This window comes from Myodes glareolus, chromosome 15 (assembly GCF_982192425.1).
Source record: "Myodes glareolus chromosome 15, mMyoGla1.1, whole genome shotgun sequence".
Taxonomy (NCBI): Eukaryota; Metazoa; Chordata; class Mammalia; order Rodentia; family Cricetidae; genus Myodes; species Myodes glareolus.
In genome coordinates this window covers 54,212,673-54,231,120 of record NC_142040.1, presented here as the reverse complement: position 1 = coordinate 54,231,120, position 18,448 = coordinate 54,212,673, and the positions used below count along the sequence as shown (strand labels likewise).

The 18,448-nt window shown below is 39.3% G+C and overlaps 1 protein-coding gene across 6 annotated transcripts in view; it reads right to left on the bottom strand.

Moving 5' to 3' along the window:
• Zfr (zinc finger RNA binding protein) overlaps window positions 1–18,143 on the bottom strand; it is a 61,772-nt gene extending 43,629 nt beyond the window's left edge. For 4 of the 6 annotated variants that reach the window (XM_085676620.2, XM_085676622.2, XM_085676625.2 and 1 more), the window contains exons 1-4: window positions 17,985–18,143; window positions 17,596–17,695; window positions 1,573–1,596; window positions 155–437 (exon numbers count right to left, since the gene is read on the bottom strand). In XM_085676620.2, coding sequence (XP_085532746.2) covers window positions 155–437; window positions 1,573–1,596; window positions 17,596–17,695; window positions 17,985–18,021 — 444 coding nt within the window. In that variant the 5' untranslated portion in view covers window positions 18,022–18,143. The remainder of the gene's footprint in view (window positions 1–154; window positions 438–1,572; window positions 1,597–17,595; window positions 17,696–17,984) is intronic. The other 2 variants (XM_085676621.2, XM_085676623.2) reach the window with 1 other exon arrangement.
• Between the last annotated feature and the right edge of the window lie 305 nt (window positions 18,144–18,448).

Sequence of the window (18,448 nt, the reverse complement as noted above, 5' to 3'; positions counted from 1 at the left end):
ACTGCAAAGATACTTAATGCTTGGATCATACCCTAGGAAATCATTCATGTCTCTCAACCACTTGGAAGTACATTTACAAGCACTGGCTTAAGCCTTCCATTATATGTGAACCCATTAAATGTGTATGTTAAAGCTACTGAAGCTAGTTTCTTACCTGGTAGTTTTGTGTAGTAGCTGGGGGTGGTGGTGGTGGTGCTTCCTGCTGCCTTTGGGTGTAACCATAGTCTGTTGCTGTGTGTGCCGTGGGGTAGCCTCCATAAGCAGCAGCTGTTGCAGCAGCTGCAACAGCTACTGGAGCAGGCCTGGCAACTGCAACTGTGGCGGCTGCTGGAGCGTAAGCAGCAGTAACTGTGTGAGCAGCTACTGGAGCCTGATGGACAGTGTAGCTAGCAACTGTAGTTGGATGAGAATAGGCTACACCCGAAGCTGGCTGCTGGCTATATTGTGAAGTAGAAGAATAAATATAATAATTTAATTTTAAAACCTAGCAGATAGTCATTTAAAAATCACTTATCAAAAGTTATGATTTAGATTTAATTTTTAAAATCAAGGAATAGTCTTAAAATTACCAACTAAAAGCATATTTTTCAAGTAATAGAATTACTGACTACTGAAGGGCAAGTATTTATTTGAACTCAATACGTTCTACTCAATATTATTATTAGTTACTATTTTTAAAATAAATTTCCAATCCTTAATTATAAATACTCTATATATTTACATATATTATGCATCAGACCACAAATCACATGGCAAAGCAAGAAAACAGAGACATAAAACAGGAAAAAATTTGCACCAAATTAGGAATTTAAAAACCCTTTATATATAGTTTATTTTACACAATTTAAAATCTCAATGAAAAGACCTTATACAACTTATGGGGGAATATATGATAAAATTTCCAGCTTACAAGAAGCATTTCATTAAATAAGTTCTTTTAGAAATTTAGTTATTTTGTGTTGTTGTAAAAGGCCCTAAGGCAGATGGCTCTGCTGTCATTCCCATTTAAGCCTCAAAAGGCAAAAGCATTTTCCAAAAATAGTAATCAAATGAATTCCACCTAAAAATTCTTATAGAAATATTACTTTAACTTCTAAAATGAGAATCTGTGCTACATAAACTCAAGTCATACAGATGTGATCATAAGACAGTATAGTTTAGTTTTCATTAAAGGCTCACTTGCTAAGGCTGTCCTACCAAGGTAACACATGCCTTCTCCAAAGCAGAGACACCCAATAGCTCAAATGTTTGGCTGACAACAAGGCTTAGTAAGAGCCAACAGTTAAGAATAGTTGGGGGTGTGCGAACTGCTGACAGCACTAATAAATTGCGAGTGACTTATGGGTTATAAAGTACAGTGTATTCTATACTGGTGTACATAATAGCATAGGAAGGTTGTATAGAACTAATATTTTGGGCCACCATATTTAACCTGCACTACAGAAAATACTGATCAACTAAAATTTGACCAAAGGGAATCAATAATGAAACTTACAGATAAGGATTTTATTTCATATAAAAATGGAAGATTCTAGGAAAGGTGATAGCTGTCTTCTAAAAGAAGACACTTACTCCATGCTGCTCCAGAGAACAGAACTAGAACCAACAGATGGAAGTTACAGGGTGCCAGATTTCAGTCCAATATGAAAAAGAAAACAAAAAACAAAAAACAGAAACAAAAAACTTAGAGTCCAAAGAAACTATTAATTTCTATTTGGCTGAAGTTTCCATATTTTAATATAAAACTAGCCAACACTTTCTGCATAAATGACAATTAAGGAACAAGAAAGGTAAGTTCACATTTTTATAATGGGAAATCTGTCTAAATAACATCATTTATTATGGATTACGTAACACTTAAAAATCTTTATTCATTTATTATTTACTACTTTGCAGTGCTGGGAATTGAAATTAGGGTTTCACATGCTAAGTAAAGGTTCTACTAATAAACTATGTTCCTAGCCTCAATTTGACATTCTCTAAAAAATAAAAATTGTATGCGGGGGGGGGGGAGAGGGAAGGAGCAAGAGAGATGTACAGATATGGAGGTCAGAGGAAATTCTGTGCAGTTGGTTCTTTCTACCTTTAGAACTTGGTAATATATAATCCAGGTTACCGGCACTTTTATCCTCTCGAGGGCCCACAATTGGACATTCTTTAGAGAACAGATTCCCATAAATTGTGCTTTGAAGTTCACATATGCTATAGCATGTGCTGCACACCCCACCCAACACACAGAAATAAAGTTTTAAGTAGCCAAGCAGTGGTGACTCACACCTTTAATCCCAGCACTTGAGAGGCAGAGGCAGACGGGTCTCTGTGAGTTCAAGGTCAGCCTGGTCTACAAGAGCAAGTTCCAGGACAGCTACACAGAGAAACTCTGTCTCGAAAAACAAAAACAAAAACAAAACACAAACAGTAAGTTTTAAGTGTGTGTGTGATGGAAATGTAGCTCAGTTAGAACAGTGCTTATTTATCTAATGTTCTGAAAACCCAGGACTCAAGACTCAGAATTTCATAAAACTAGTGTGGAAACATACAACTGTAATTCAAATACTTGGAAACTGGAAACAGGAATCAAATATTCAAGGCCATCCTTGGTTACATGAAATGTAGTCCCAAAAACTAAAATAAAAATACACCAGGTCTATGAAATTGTGTTAAACATTTAACTAGTTAAGATTTGATTTCACATACACAGAGCACATTGTCTAAGGACTTTGGTTATGTTAAAATTCAGATATAGTCTTGGATTCTTATATAATTACTCTTTGACATCTGTAGGAGACTAGTTCCAGGTCAAAATAAAATAAATAAGAAGTAACAAAATCCAATGATGTTCAATTCCTTGCTTAAAAGGGAACAATAGCTCAGTGGTAGAGCTTCTTGCTTGGCACACGCAAAGTCCCACACCAAAGGAATCCTTATCCAAACAAAAATTTCTTATGTTTCTAAACTGGCACAGTATTTGCATAAAATCTTAATACATCATACCCTAAACTGTAAATCTCATGTCCATATTACTTATATTAGTATAATGAAAATAACATGTAAATAACCAGTTAGGAAATAATAGATGAGAAAAGTCTATAATGCTAATTAATACAGGCACAATTATTCATTCTTTATCCGTGATACAGAGCCTGCACATACACAGTCAACTGTAATTGTTTCCATTAATCCTATCATTAATTCCTTTTTCAGTACAGGCCCACATTTCTTGGCCCCCAAAAATGATCTATAGGACAAAAAATAGGTGGAGACAGAGTGGAAACAAATCAACTAGGTAGACAATTTGACTGAAACTGCCTGGTCCAAACCCTTAAAAATGAATAACTAAGGGAGGAAGACCACATGCTCTGGTTTATGCCTACTGTCTCAGGGGAATTATTCATATGATTTCTGTCACTCTTCCAAAGTGTCTCGGTCTGAACAATAAATTACAAAGTCATCATCCTTAAACACCTTATAAAAATGATGCCAGGGCAGTAAGCAAATGTATACATATATACTAATATATACACATTCATTTCCAGGGCTTCCTAACCCAGTTCTGTTTCATACAGCCAGGTTCCTATTATCACCTGAACTGAAACTTCTTTCTGTTGCTGTTTTGAAATAGGCCCTGTATCCCAGACTGGCTTTACATTTACCATGCAGCTGAGAATGACCTTGACGTCCTCAATCTCCTGCTTCAGTCTTTGGAGTTCAGGATTAGAGGTTTTCATCACCACCCCTAGTCCATATGTGATGGGAAATCCAACTGAAGTGCTTCCCATAGGGCAAGCACTCTCATCAACTGACCTATATTCACCAGCCCCTGGAAACATAACTTCTACCAAAAACATTAGGTAGTCCCAATTCCTAGAGTAGCTGAGCTGATTTTCATTCAAAATTAAAGACTATTTTATTACTTAGGAGCCATCCAGATAATTCTTTCAATTTTAAACATGTCCTCCCCTGTAAGATGTTATGATACAGTGACCAAACTAGCTTATACTAATCCAATCAAATCATAGGGGAGAATAAAGTTACTTTCAAAATTCAGGTTAAACGCCAGGGTTAAGCCTAGTATTGAGAGAGGCCCTGTATTTGATCTCTAGCACTGGGGATCTGACTGCAGGAATGACGGTTTAAGTCAATAACAAGTGTAAAATATCAAGTTAAAATCAAGGGGATTTGCCTATTTTATAATAGTAAAATAAAAGGTGTCACCTCCCTGCATAAAATGTAATATTTCAATCTGTAAAGACAAGCACTTTTGAGTAATAATATTTGTGAATAATATAGAATCTAGTCAGCTTTAAATAGAGGGAAACTAAATAGAAAATCACGAAATGTAAGCTGTGTATAGTGGATCATGCTTTTAGTATCAGCCCATAGGAAGGAGTAGCAAGCAGATCTCTCTAAGTTTGAGTCTAGCCTGGTCTACAAAGCAAGTCCTAGGACAGCCAGAGGCCTTGTCTCAACACCCCCCCCCCCCAACATTACTAACAGCATGTGTAAGAAAGTTTAATACAAAAGAGGCTGGAGAAATGTCTCTGCCTCCCAAGTGCTGGGATTAAAGGCATGCACCACAACTGCCTGGTGAAATATTTTTTAAAGATTTATTTATTTTATGTATATGAGCATTCTACCTGCATGTATGTCTTTATGCCAGAAGACAGCATGAGATCCCACTATGGATGGTTATAAGCCATCATATGGTTGTTGGAAACTGAACTCAGGACCTCTGAAAAACCAGTCACAGTTTTAAGATTCTTCAAGAGAATGAGTTGCTGTTATCTTCAGCGGAATTAAAACTGTAGCACACTACCTGAATAAACAGTCTACAATTGAATTTAGGAAAAAAGAAAAGTATGTATGACATCTAAAACTATTGAGTCCACAAGATAAAAGTAATTGCATAAAGTTGATTAGGATAAATTATATACATATACACAAAAATAAATTACCAGTAGTTAGCTGTTGTACAATAGTATTTTAAGATGTGCTATACTTGTTTATACTGTGGAATATTTAATTATTCTTTTATGTTGCATTTGTTTAATCTGTGAAGCTGTATTACTTTGTCTAAAACACCTGACTGATCTAATAAAGAGCTGAACCGTCAATACCAAGGCAGGAGAAAGGATAGGTGGGGCTGAGAGACATTAAGAATAAATTGGAGAAATCTGGGAAGAAAGATCAAGGAGTGAGAGAGGAAGGAGGAAGACTTCAGGGGCCATCAAGCCAGAGTAAGAAGAAAAGTATGCAGAAATAGAAAAAGCTAAAAGCCCAGAGGCAAAAGATAGACGAGATAATTAAAGGAAAACTGGGGAGAAATAAATCAAGCAAAGGCCAGATAAGTAATAAGTCTGTATTTATTCAGGAGCTGGGTGGTGGCTCCCCAAAAGAGCAAAGAGTTAAAAAAAAAAAAACAAAACAGTTAAGTCAAAACAAAATGGACTCCATGGACCCCATTTTTGTTGTGGGCTTTTTGTTTCATTTTGTTATTGTCTTACCCCCCCCTTTATTTTATTTTATTTGTTGTTGTTGTTGCTTGTTTTCAAGACAGGGTTTCTCTGTGTAACCACCCTGGCTGTCCTGGACCTCACTCTGTAGACCAGGTAGGCCTTGAGCTCACAGAGAAGTCACTTGGGAATAAAGGCACGCGCCACCACTGCCCGATTTGTTATTTTATTATTTGATTTATTTTATTATTTGATTAAGGAAAAAGTGGGGAGATGATGTTGGTGGGAGATCTGCGAGGAGTTGGGGAAGGTAAAAAAATATTGCATGAAACAACTTAAATATCCCACATATTCAAGTTGGAACAAATTAAGTTCTAAGTACTACTCAAAGGGATTTATAGATTTAGTGTGATACTTATCAAAATTCCAAAGACTTTTTGCAGAAATTGAGAAATCCATTTTAAAATTCATATGAATCTTAAGGGAACCCCCAAAGTCAAATAACCTTTAAAAGGGGGGGGAAAACAGGAATAAAACACTTTTTAACAATTTTCAAAGTAGCAAAAACAAATGAGGGTTTAGTATTCAACCATAAAAATATCTGGAAAATAACTAGAAATTGTCCCAACATAAGATATCTAGGCTGGGCGGTGGTGGTGCATGCCTTTAATCCCAGCACTCAGGAGGCAGAGGCAGGCGGATCTCTATAAATTCGAGGTCAGCCTGGTCTACAGAGCTACTTCCACTACAGACCCCAAAGCTACAGAGAAACCCTGTCTCAAAAAAACCAAAAAAGGTATCTAAACATGAAGACAAAATACTTTACAAAGTTATTTTTGTCAAATAAGTAAACATGCTGTAGAGAAATGGAAGGAAATTTCAGTGCTACAAGCTGTAAGCAGACTAGGCTATTCTGATTCTCTTGGGTGTACTCCTGGAGTCTGAAACCATACTACTTAAGGTAGCAGGCAGATCATTTTTCAAGGAGGTAAAAACCTGCATACAAAATACAAATCAATGTACTGTTTCCTTTCAGAGAATTTTGCTCAAACAACAAAATCAACCAACACCAAAAAATTGGCAACCCCCCCCCCAAAACCAAAACTCCAAACTAATGGAAACATCTACCTATCAATGAGCAGCATTTAATATCCTCTGCCAGCTGCTAACAAGTGGTCACACAAGCCTACCACACTTTCTGCCATGCTAGTTCTCAGAGATTGGCAAACTCAGAAACAGTTAGAAACTAAAGACTGTTAACTTCTAGCCTCACCAGGGCTCCAAATCTCCAGGGTTGTTGCTGTTTATGTCTGTGTGTTTGTGGCAAACGCTGTACAAATAACATTTTCTGTACTGCAGAGACATGAAATAATTAGAAAGCTCTTGTTTTTTGGACAGGGTCTTATTATGGGCCTGGAACTGATCACTATGTAGACTGGGACAACCTTGAACTCCCAGAGATCTGGTCTCTTCCTCAAAGCACTGGTGTGCCTCATCCCTCTCTTTGAAGGGAGAACTGTAAAAAAACTTTTCCTGTCTTACTCCTAACTCTGGGTAAAGAAAAAAAAAAAACCTTTATAAGACAACCTCTTGGAAATTACTTATGACCAAGATCTAAACAACCAGTAAGCTATCTTAACAGAATCTTGCATTGACTTTGTTTTACGGGCTATAAACTATGCCCCTTTGCAGAGATCCTGCAAATGCAAACAGAAAACCTCAAAAACAAATTATAAAAATCAAAATTACCATAAAAATAAGATATGATGAACAAAAGTTGGTTGAATAATAACTACATTTAAAGGAATAAAGGGAGGCTGGAGAGATGGATCAGAGGTTAAGAGCATTGCCTGCTCTTCCAAAGGTCCCGAGTTTAATTCCCAGCAACCACATGGTGGCTCACAACACCCTCTTCTGGCCTGCAGGCATACACACAGACAGAATATTAAATATTAAAAAAAGAAATAAAGGAGTATCAAATCTAAGATCAAAGAATAAAAAGAGATGGATCAAAAATAATTGAATACGGTCAGGCAAGACAACACAGTGCATAGAGGTACCTCCACCAAGCCTTCAAGCCTGAATTCTAACCCTGGTGGAAGAGAAGAACTGACTCCCATTAAGACCATCGACATCCACACATGCACAAACAATAATTACATGTAACTTTTAAAAAGACATTTTTAAAAAAATTAGATGGTTGGGTATGGTGACATACACTTTTAATCCCAGTACTAAGAAGGCAGAAACAGGGAGATCCCCATGAGAGGTCAGCATGGTCTACGTATGGAGCTTCAGGATAGCCAGGACTACCTAGAGACCTTGTCTCAAAAAGCCACAAGATTAAAATAAAAAAAAATTAAGAAAATCAGATGAAGATGGGTATGGCCCTGCACTCTGCAATCCTCAGTACTCAAGTGGCTAAAGGAGAATAGCCACAAATTCAGGGCCAGGATTGGACACTGTGAGTTCCAAGTTGGTTTGGGGAATTACATTATCAAGATACTGTCTCAAAAACAAAGCAAAACCAAAAAAGGCTGGTGAACTTTTAAAAGAATCAAGCAGAACTTTCCAGAAATGTAGTATATAAAAGCTGCAATTAGAAACTCAGGTTTCGCATAATTGATAGAAACAGTTGGCTAAAAAATTAGCAAAATGGGAGATATCTACAATTACCCAGAATGGACAAAACAAAGTTTTTATTTTGTCTTGTTTTGTTTTTCCTGCGCAATCCTGGCTCTGTAGACCAGGCTGGTCTCAAACTAAGAGATCTGCCTGCTTCTGCTTCCTGACTGCTGGGATTAAAGGCATGAGCCACCACCGCCTGGCCATGATTTTAAAAAATAGTAACAACAACAGCAGCAAAATACTTAACAGGTAAAAAAATCTTAGAGGACAGAACATAAGAATGTTAATTTAATCACTTGGTATTAGAAATGGAGAAAAACAAGAAATATTAAAAAGGGTGTCAGAGAATCCCCACATTTACAAAGATAACAATCTTTGGATTTAGGAGCTCTTAACAATTCCCAAATTGTGAGGGAGTAAAAACAATAGAATTCATGCCAACATACATCAAAGAAAAACAGTAAGCACTGAAGATCAGGAGAAGCTCTCCAACGCAAAGGAAAAATTGTCTAACAAGAGATAAAAACCATTCCAGCATAAGGGTAACATATTAAAGATGTTTGGACCTTGGATAATCTTCCATTGCTGTTGAAAGATAGCATGTGTATAAGGGGAAAACCTTATAAAGGATTAAGAACCGCTAGGCAAATAAAAGCCAATTTAAATAACGGATTGTAGAAGACAATTGCGCCCAACAATAACTATATGGACTGTACAACAGTCCCCCAATCTATATTTGAAGTCCTTATAACCACAATAAATAACCGAAGAGTTCAAAAAAGAAAGTATTAGTTATACCTGAAGTTGATGAATAATACAAAGTGGTTCATAATTGCATGTCAAGAAAACAAGTATTTTATTATTTCTCAAGCATTCACATTTCTTTAGGGAATAAGAATTATTCATTCAGAGATGATAAAAAGCCTGCATCACACAGAGAAGTGGCTCAGTGGATGCAGGCCCTTGTTACTGGAGTCTGACCACCTAAGTTCAATTCCCAGGTCCTACAGGTGAAAGGAGAGGTCAGTCTATTTCTTCCTCTGGTTCTATCAAATGTTTCATGTTTGTAACATCTTTTTTGTTATTTATTCATTCAAGAAATGTTTACATGCTAGGCACCACATCTTCTCTGGTTTTATACATATTCTGTTTTAGCAGTGGACCACCAAACATGAGGATAATAACCAGATTTACACTGCTCACTCATTTCTTTGCTGAACCCCATTTGCAAACACGTAAGGAATAACGATTAACACTGATAAGAATTGTGCTGAGTTACTTTACAAATATTGATTCTTCAAAACATTACAAGTGTCAAAGCCTCCTGGAATACTGAAAGTATTCTGTTTAAGAGAGGGCTACACAAGTTTGCCTATTTTTACACGCTACAAAATTATCATATGTGAAGTTTTCTCTTTTACATATATCATGTTTCAATGGTTTTTAAAAGGTTTATTTGTTTGAGACAAGGATCTACGTAGCTTTGACTGCCCTAAAACTCCCTATGTAGACCAGACTCTGGGATATGCCTACCTCTGCCTCCTGAATGCTTGGATTAAAGACATGCACCATCACTGCTCAACCAAAAAGTATTTTAAAATATTTTTTAAGACTTAAATTTAAAGAAGATTTTAAGAGAATGGGTGTTTCTGTCTGCATCTATGTCTTTGCATCACATTCATGCCTGGTACCTGAGAAGGTCAGAAAAGAACGCTGGATCCCTGAAACTAGAGTTTGGGATAGTTCTAAACCACTACTATGTAGTTCTGCACCAGTTATGTATATATGGGTACCTAGGAAGCCAGAATAGTGTTGGATTCCTTGGAGCTGGACTTATAGGTAGTTGTCAGCCAGCTAATACGGGTCCTGAGAGCTGAACTCTGGTGTCTGAATGTTTTTTAAAGCTAGGAATGCTGTCTCACTCACACCAGTAAGCATTTTGAAGGTTGAGGCAGCAGGCTTATCTAAAGTTGGAAGGTAGCTGGACTACTTAGTGAGTTCCAGGACACCCCCGGCCACAGAATGTAACTGTTTCCAAACACACTAATACTTTTAGAGTCAGATCCTTCAATTTCCTATTTTGGTATTTCATGAAAAGTCAAGAATGGGAGTTGGAGAGATTGCTCAGCCATTAAGAGCACCTGATACTCACTCTTCAAAAGGATCCAGATTTGGCTGGTTCTGCTACACACACACACACATACACACACTCACGTTAATGACCGTACACATACACACACACTAAAAAAAAAGTCAATGACTGCTACCATAGTGAGCCCCACAAGTATAAATTCTTTGAGAGTACAAGCTCTAAAAATCAAGTATCAGTATCACATGAATTATAGCTTTCTTGTTTTTTTAGTTTGTTTTTCAAGACAGGGTTTCTCTTTATAACAGCCCTGGTTGTCCTGGAACTAGCTCTTGTAGACCAGGCTGGCCTCGAAGTCACAGAGATCCGCCTGCCTCTGCCTTCTGAGTATTGGGATTAAAGGGATGCACCACCACAGTCTGGCGAATTATAGCCTTCAAATTTCTTTTAACACACACAATATTAAAAAAACCAACCAAACAAAAAAGCACATATTTATTTTATTACCTTGATTTTTATGTATTAAGAGCTACACTTCACCAGGCTTTATCAAACATTAAATGATGCTACCTTTGAAAAATGACCTTAATCCTGTGCCCTAACAGAGTGGTGCCACAAACAATGGATAAGGACTGTGTTGACCCCTCACCCTTTACTAAGTAGATTAAAAATATATCTAGGTCATTCTAACACTATCAGTTTTTGCGATTTTAAGTAATAATGTAGCTTACTGTGGAAAAAAATAAACCCATACCTTTAAGCATTCTATACTCTCTACATTCTAGCTCAACTATTGATAAGCATAGCACTATCTCTATAAAGTTTTAATCTAATGATCTAGCCATCCTTTTATTTTTCTAAATACTAATTATTTCTTACAAGATGTTCTAACACTTTAAGGATAATCCTTGTTTCACTACAACCATTAAGATTCCTTTATCAACCAGGCGCAAGGTAGCATATTCAGGAGGCAAAGACAGGTGAATCTCTGTTAAATTAGCCTGGTTTACAGAGCAAGCTCCAGGAAAGGCTCCAAAGCTACAAATAAATAAATAAATGAATAATTCCTGTCTTGAAAAACAAAAGCAAAAAACAAACGCACAAAAAGATTTCCTTTATCAAGTTACCGTGAAAAAACTTGAGATTTCAGAAATCTCAAGTCTGGAATTATAATAAGTATATTAGAGTTAATTTAATGGCTTGGATATTTTAAAACTTCATTAATATAATCTCTTTTTAGGACTATACTTTTACTCTTTTTCCTTAACGTGTCTTATAGATTTCATTGTTTTTACTTCTAGTCAATCGGTTTTGGGCTCTATATAAACACAGGCAATGCTGGGGACTTAGTTGTGGGACACTGACTTAAATAAGAGTTATTTGAAATTTAGTAACTTAATTCAACATTGCTACAACAGGAATTCTAATTTGTTTTGATTATTGAGACAGGATCTCCCTTTGTAGAACATGTTTGCTTTGAATTTATTCAGAATAGCTAAAATTCTGGGATCACAAGTATACACCACCATCATATCCAACTCATGAAACTTAATTTTTTAAAGTTAATTTTTGTGTGATTTAGTTACAGAAAATTCAATGGACTCTTACTGGGTTTCATTTCTGTGTTTGTTTTTCTTCCTTCCCTACTGAACTGAAATTGAGACCTACCATTGATACCAACACCTATTTTATAGTTAGCATATGACAGACATAAATTGAGTTCTTTTAAAATGTATGTGCTCCTATAGCATTGGTAGGCAACTTTCTAAGAACCATGCTCTATGCTAGGAAATGTTATATTTAATCTTCACCTTGAGAAAAGGTGGGTAAAGAAAGAAAATCTCAGAGAAGTTAGTGACTTGGCCAACAGACGAAGAAATGGAGCTAAGGTTCAAATTTAAGGCTAACTAGTTTCCAATTCAAATCTTTCTGAGACAGTGTACCACCATAAAGGCAAATCTACCAATCACTTCAACATTCTATTTGAATGTTGTTTTGCCTCACTCTACAATCCACCAACCCTCTTTATAGTAGTACTAGTGATTAAATTCTAGGCCTTAAACATGCCATGCCAAAACAAAAAACTTACCAAGCACCAGGCAGTGGTGGTAAATGTCTTTAATCTCAGCACTCAGGAGGCAGAGGTAGGAGGATCTCTGTGAGTAGCTACAGAGCAACCCTGTCTCAAAAAACCAACCAAGCAAACAAAACTTATCAAGCTATACTTCAGTCCTTTTCAACACATTCCTTGGCTATTAGTAAAATATACAGAAAATACCAGAAGTCTAATAGCAGCTATCCTTTTTTTTTGGGGGGGGGTTCATTATTTCAGATTTTATACATTTAATATATGCACCCTAGAGTCTCTGATTCGGCAATGGGAGAATGCATGGAAGCTGAAAAAAATTAACAACCAGTAAATTTCCATCTTTATGAGTGTTTTCAAACATTTTCACCTGGTCGGTCTTCTCTCTCTTTCCTTTCTCATATTAGTAATTAGTCTTTATACACTACTAGTGTTACTTTTAAGACAGTATTATTAACTCTATGTTCAAATACAAAGTATAAAAGAAAAATAAAAAACCTAAACTCACTGGCAAATCAACCCATTCAAGGTGATCGTTTTTGCCTGCCCAAATTATTGTAGTAATAAGAAGTTATCATTTAGAAACACATATGCAAAAGAAACCTCAAAACCGTTATATGAGATGCCTTCTCTTGATTAGCAGATTCTTAAAATGCTCACCAAGCAAGCATAGAAGGTTAGCACTTGGGAGACTGAAGCAGAAGGTCTGTAAGAGGCTAAGAAGGGGAATGATTATTTTGCACAGTTACACAACCCTTACATTGTCTGGAGTCAATTATTACTGATAAGAATGGTAAAAATGTTGCCAATGATTACTTTAAATAGCCGACTTTATTGAAGGTAGAGTTAACATTCAGATATCAATGATACCTAAAGCTACATCTTGGGAAATATAACTAGTTTAAGTACCAGCTAAAGATTTAAGTTACCCAGAGAACAGACTAAATATGAAATGACAAGAAATGTTCAGTTTTTCTCAAGAGTAAGTGACAAGAAAATGGCTGCTTTCTAAACTAAAAGAAAAGATTATTTTTCTGCTCACTGGAGAACAGAAATTACTCTATAATAATTTTATTACACATTTGTTTATGTTGTAACAACCCCTTTAAAAACTCAAGTACTGCTGGAGTGGTGGTGCACGCCTTTAATCAGTCCCAGCACTCAGGAGGCAGATGCAGGCAGATCCCTGAAAATGAGGTCAGCCTGGCTTACAAATTGAGTTCCAAGACAGCCAGGGCTAACCTGTCTCAAAAAGCAAAACAAAACAACAACAACAAAAAAGAGGGTGAAAGAAAGATTTCTGTTATGAAAACATTAGGACCCCCCCCCCATTAAGAATTATCTGAGAGTTAGCAAGACAGCTCAGCAGGTTAAAGCACTTGTTCCACAAGTCTTATAATTCAAGTCTGGTGCCCAAAATACATGATGAAGAGAATTAACTACTAAAAGTTGAAATCTCATCTTCACAGATGTGCTGGATACACACTTAACTGGGCATGCACATACATACACCCACACAGACAATATTCAATAATAAATAAAAAGCAAATGAAAGAGGCTAGCGGGATAAGGTGGGTGTGACTAATAGAAGGATACTGTAGGTTAAGGCAGGAGGATCAAAAATTTAAGGTTATGTTTCGCTACACAGTTAAGCTCAAGATATGTTGAGACCCTGCCTTAAAAAAAAAATGAAAATAAGAGAATCATTTTGCATTAGCAGCAATGCCTATAATTCCAACACTTGGAAAATGGAAGCAAAACCTAGAGTTCCAGGTTGAGCTTGAGGTCAACATGGTCTACATGGTGTGTACTGTATATATATATATGTGTGTGTGTACATAGATAGATAGGTAGATAGATTTATATTATGTATGTTTAAGAGTGTGACCTTTGTTTTGAGTGTTTCCTCAAACAGTAATCCTCCCTAAGGTTACTGTTTTTTAAGTTTTTGTTTGTTTGCTTGTTCATTTCTCAAGACAGGCTTTCTCTGCGTAGCCCGATCTATTCTGGAACTCATTATATAGAAGAGGCTGGTCTTCAACCCAGAGATCTACCTGCCTCTGCCCTCCAAGTACAGGGATTAAAGGTGTGTTCCACCACACCCCGGCTAACTTTTTTTTTTTAAATTATTTTACGTGCATTGATGTTGTGCCTGCATGTATGCTTGTGTGATGTCAGATCTCCCTGAACTGTAGTTGGAGTTTTGAGCTGCCATGTGGGTACTAGGAATTGAACCTGAGTCCTCTGGAAAAACAGACATTGCTCTTCTACAGAGCCTTCTCTCTAGCCTCCCTTTTAAGTTTAGCATGTTTAACAGTGTACCCTCTCAATACAAAAATTCTCCAACTAAGCTCACTTTCTGTCACGAAGCCATCTTAGTTATTTTCCACAGGAGAAACCGCCTTGTCTTGTGCCTCCGCCCATAAATTAAACATCTTATCAAAAATACATAAACACAAACAAGTTCAAAATTTTTTTTCTAAGAGGAAGCAAATCTTCAAAAGACATGTCATTGTTAGGTTTACCTGCCCTTAAAAAATACACACAACAGGAAAAGAAATAGAAACTGAGACTTTATAGCACAAAGATTGAATAAATGCTTAACACGAGCCAGGCAGTGGTAGTGCACACCTTTAATCCCAGCACTCGTGAGGCAGAGGCAGGCGGATCTCTGTGAGTTCAAAACCAGCCTGGTCTACAAGAGCTAGTTCCAGGACAGGCTCCAAAGCTACAGAGAAACCCTGCCTTGAAAAAAAACAAAAGAAAAAGAAGTGTTTAATATGAATTATCATAAATGAAAACAATCTAAAAGCTATTTGGAACCCATATAATCTCTTTACAACACACCATACTAACTCTTTAGTATATCATTAACAAATATCAAAGCTAAGGCTGGGGATGTAGTTTCCTGGTAGAGTAAACTGCCTAGAGCAAGGAGCATGAAAGACACAAGTTTCATTTCCAGCATGGAGGATAAATCTAAGGTAAATTTAGTCAAATAGATGTACTGTATATAGCCGTGACTAAGAAAGCTAATACCAGAACTGACATTTCAGATGTTCACTCTGAATTACCTATACTCAAAAACAACTGAACAGTCCATTCACATGTAAGACTTTAAAGAGTCCCCAGAGTTTTGAGACTTTTCAAATTAAGAAACATATACATGCAAACTAAAACTAAACTCTTTCACTTTCTAAAGTTCCATCATAACTATTTCTAGCCAGAATTAACATCGCTGGTATTAATTGCATTTACACATCTTCCTCAAAACATTAAGATTACTGAATATGAATTCTTGTTTTTTTAAAATACCAGTAACTTTTACAAATGCCTATGTAAAAGGACAAAGAGTCTTAACAATTAGTTTGGTGATAAATGTATAGTTAACATCAAGACCAGTCTTTTCTCTTCAGACACACATTATCAAACAGTTCAACAAACTGGAATAACATTTTGCTCAAGCTGAGATAATAGTCACACAATATGATTGGATTCAAATTTTTTTACATCTATAATCCTACACTTAAAAAAATCCCTAAAAACCGCAACCAATTCATCAATTTTCGGAATGTCAACAATTAATAATGCAAATACGTCATTCAGTGGATACTAACAGAAAAATACTGTACAAAACGAACAAAACATTTTAATGGTCAAACACAGCATCTTCTAGTACACACAGTACTTGCTCGCTAGTAGTAGGTTTACGGCCACAGATGCCATTAGCTTTCTCATTTTCCAGAAAAATAGTTTTGTCTATGTCCTCTTCAAAAAAAGATTTTTTTTGAAACTTTGCTTGAACTTATAAAACAAATGACATGTTAATGTTTGAAATGTATTTTGCTCTGACAATATAATTTCAGTCCTTTTTCTCAACACAGGCCTCAAGAAAAAGACTTGCAAAATGCCACAAAATATTAAGGCTTTCAACAACCAGAAAAATACCAATGTCAGCAATATAATACACTTACAAATTTTAACACCTCTTCAGGTAAAAAAAATTCAGCGGGGGCATTGTGTCTATGGATTGGAATTGAGTCTTCTTTTTCGGCAATATACAAAATAATCCTTTTGCAGTAAATTGTATCTTAAGATTCCATAAAATCAGGTAACTTTTTTCTCCTTCAGAACTTTCAGCCTCCAAATATTAACCAGTTACCCATTTTACAGATGAGGCAATCGAAAACATGTCCCCCAAATCAAGAAGATATTGTTACTCAAATTTTGTTTTCCAGGGCGCCCCTTTTAAATACACAACTCACCTAAGGTATATGAGGTGAAAAACTACCTGAGTTTAACCAGGATGAACCTAATATCTAAGATACGCAATGTAATACACGCAGAAAGCCAATACTCAAGAGCTGGGCACTTATGGCTTGAACCAAGAGACTGTCTTACTTCGTTCCATGCAAAGTACAATAAATGCATCGTTTTCTCTTTGTTTCTGAGATAAAGATGTACAAAAAAACTGCATCTACTTTAGCAGCGACAGCTATCTGAAGGCAGAGGCTTCATTCCGTGCATTACAATGACTCAGTACAAAGTCATGGCATCTTCTTTTCCCCGACGGGGGAAAAAGACCCGAAAGGAGACTCACTGCTCCACCTGGCACCGTACTCAATGGCGAAAAAGGCTATGCGCTAGAAACTTCGCCCATCTTTCCCAGTCTCGCAGCTAAACAATTCACAGGTGGTTGGCATATTACCATCCTCTCCGTGCAAGAAAACCACAGGGAATGGGGATGGATGCAGTGACGCTAGCAAACGGGCAGTTACTCTGAGGGACTGGCGGGGAAGGAGGGCCGGGGATTCGGGACCTAGGGGAAGGTGCCCACAAAGATACGTTATTTGGGCTCCGGGGGCGTCGCGGCAGAGGCTGCTGCGCCCGAGACTCCGTGCGAGGCCCCTTCGCTCGCTCTCTCCGTTCCCCGAGCCAGAGGAGGATAAGGGGTGGGGGCTGGCAGGGCGGAGGCGGGGGAAGCCGAGGGGCCGGCGGCGGGCAGCTGGGCTCCGCTCCAAGGCCGCGGGAGGCCATTTTACCACCGGGGCCGTCCGAGGCCCCAGCGGTCCTCCACGTCCCCAGCCCTCCCCCACCCTAGCCCCTCTGGGGGCCGCTCCCCGACGCCGGCCGGACCCGGCGGGGTTGGGGGGAGGACGGGGCAGGGGGAGGGCGGGAGCGGGGAGGGTGCGGGGCCCGGCCGCGCCTGCCGCGGGCACAGAGCTCGGGGCGGTGCGGCGGGGGCGGGGGCGGCTGCGGCCCGCGGGGCCCGAGAGCCGGCGGGGTAGGGACCGCGGGGCGCGGAGGGAGAGGCGAGGGAGAGGGCGGGGAGCCGTTACCTATACTGGGCCGCAGCCGCCGCCGCCGCCGCCCCGCTGTGGGTGAATCCAAAGTAGTTGCCGGTCGCCATTTTGGCATCTTCCCCCAGCCGGCTGGGCACTGCGGCGGGCACGGAGAGTCGGGTCCCATGGCGGGAGGGCAGCCGTGAAGGGATCGGGATGACGAGGGAGGGCAGGGGAGAGAGAGAGGGCCGTGAGAAGCCGCCCTGGCCGGCCAGGCCGCGGCCGCACCGCCGTCCACCTCCCTCCCCGCACTCCCTCACTCACTCGCACGCCCGGGTGGCGGCCGCCGCCTCCTCCCCGGAGCTGGCCCCAACCCCCGCGCCTACCCGCCGCCCGGGGCCGAGGAAGGGCAGGGCAGAGGCCTCCACGGGCCACATTAGACTCACCATAGGTGAAAGAAACTACAGGGCATATGGGAATCATGGGCTCGGGCTGCTGCTGCTGAACTCTGAACTCTCACCCGCTGCCTCCCTCTGCCCCACTCCTCCTCAGCGGAGAACAGACCGCCGCCTCCGGCCGCACTGCGCAAGCGCGCTGGTGCGCTGCATCCTGGGAAATGTAGTCCTCACGGCCCGCGCCAACTCACCCCTACCCCTCTACCCCCCCACCCCCACCCCAGCGAACTGGCGCAGGGCCCCGGAGGAGCGGGTTTCTGGGGTGCGGGTGTGGGTCTCCCTCGCGGGACCACGGGCCCGGTCTTCTCCCAAGTGGTGGTGACCCGCAGCCGCTGCGGGGCGGCTGCACGGCGAAGGAGGGGAGCCTCGCCCGGCCGCGGGGGAGTCGGGGAGCGTGACCAGATAGAGTGACGTCTGTTGGCCTTTTCGCCGCCTTACTTTTCCACCCGTTTCCT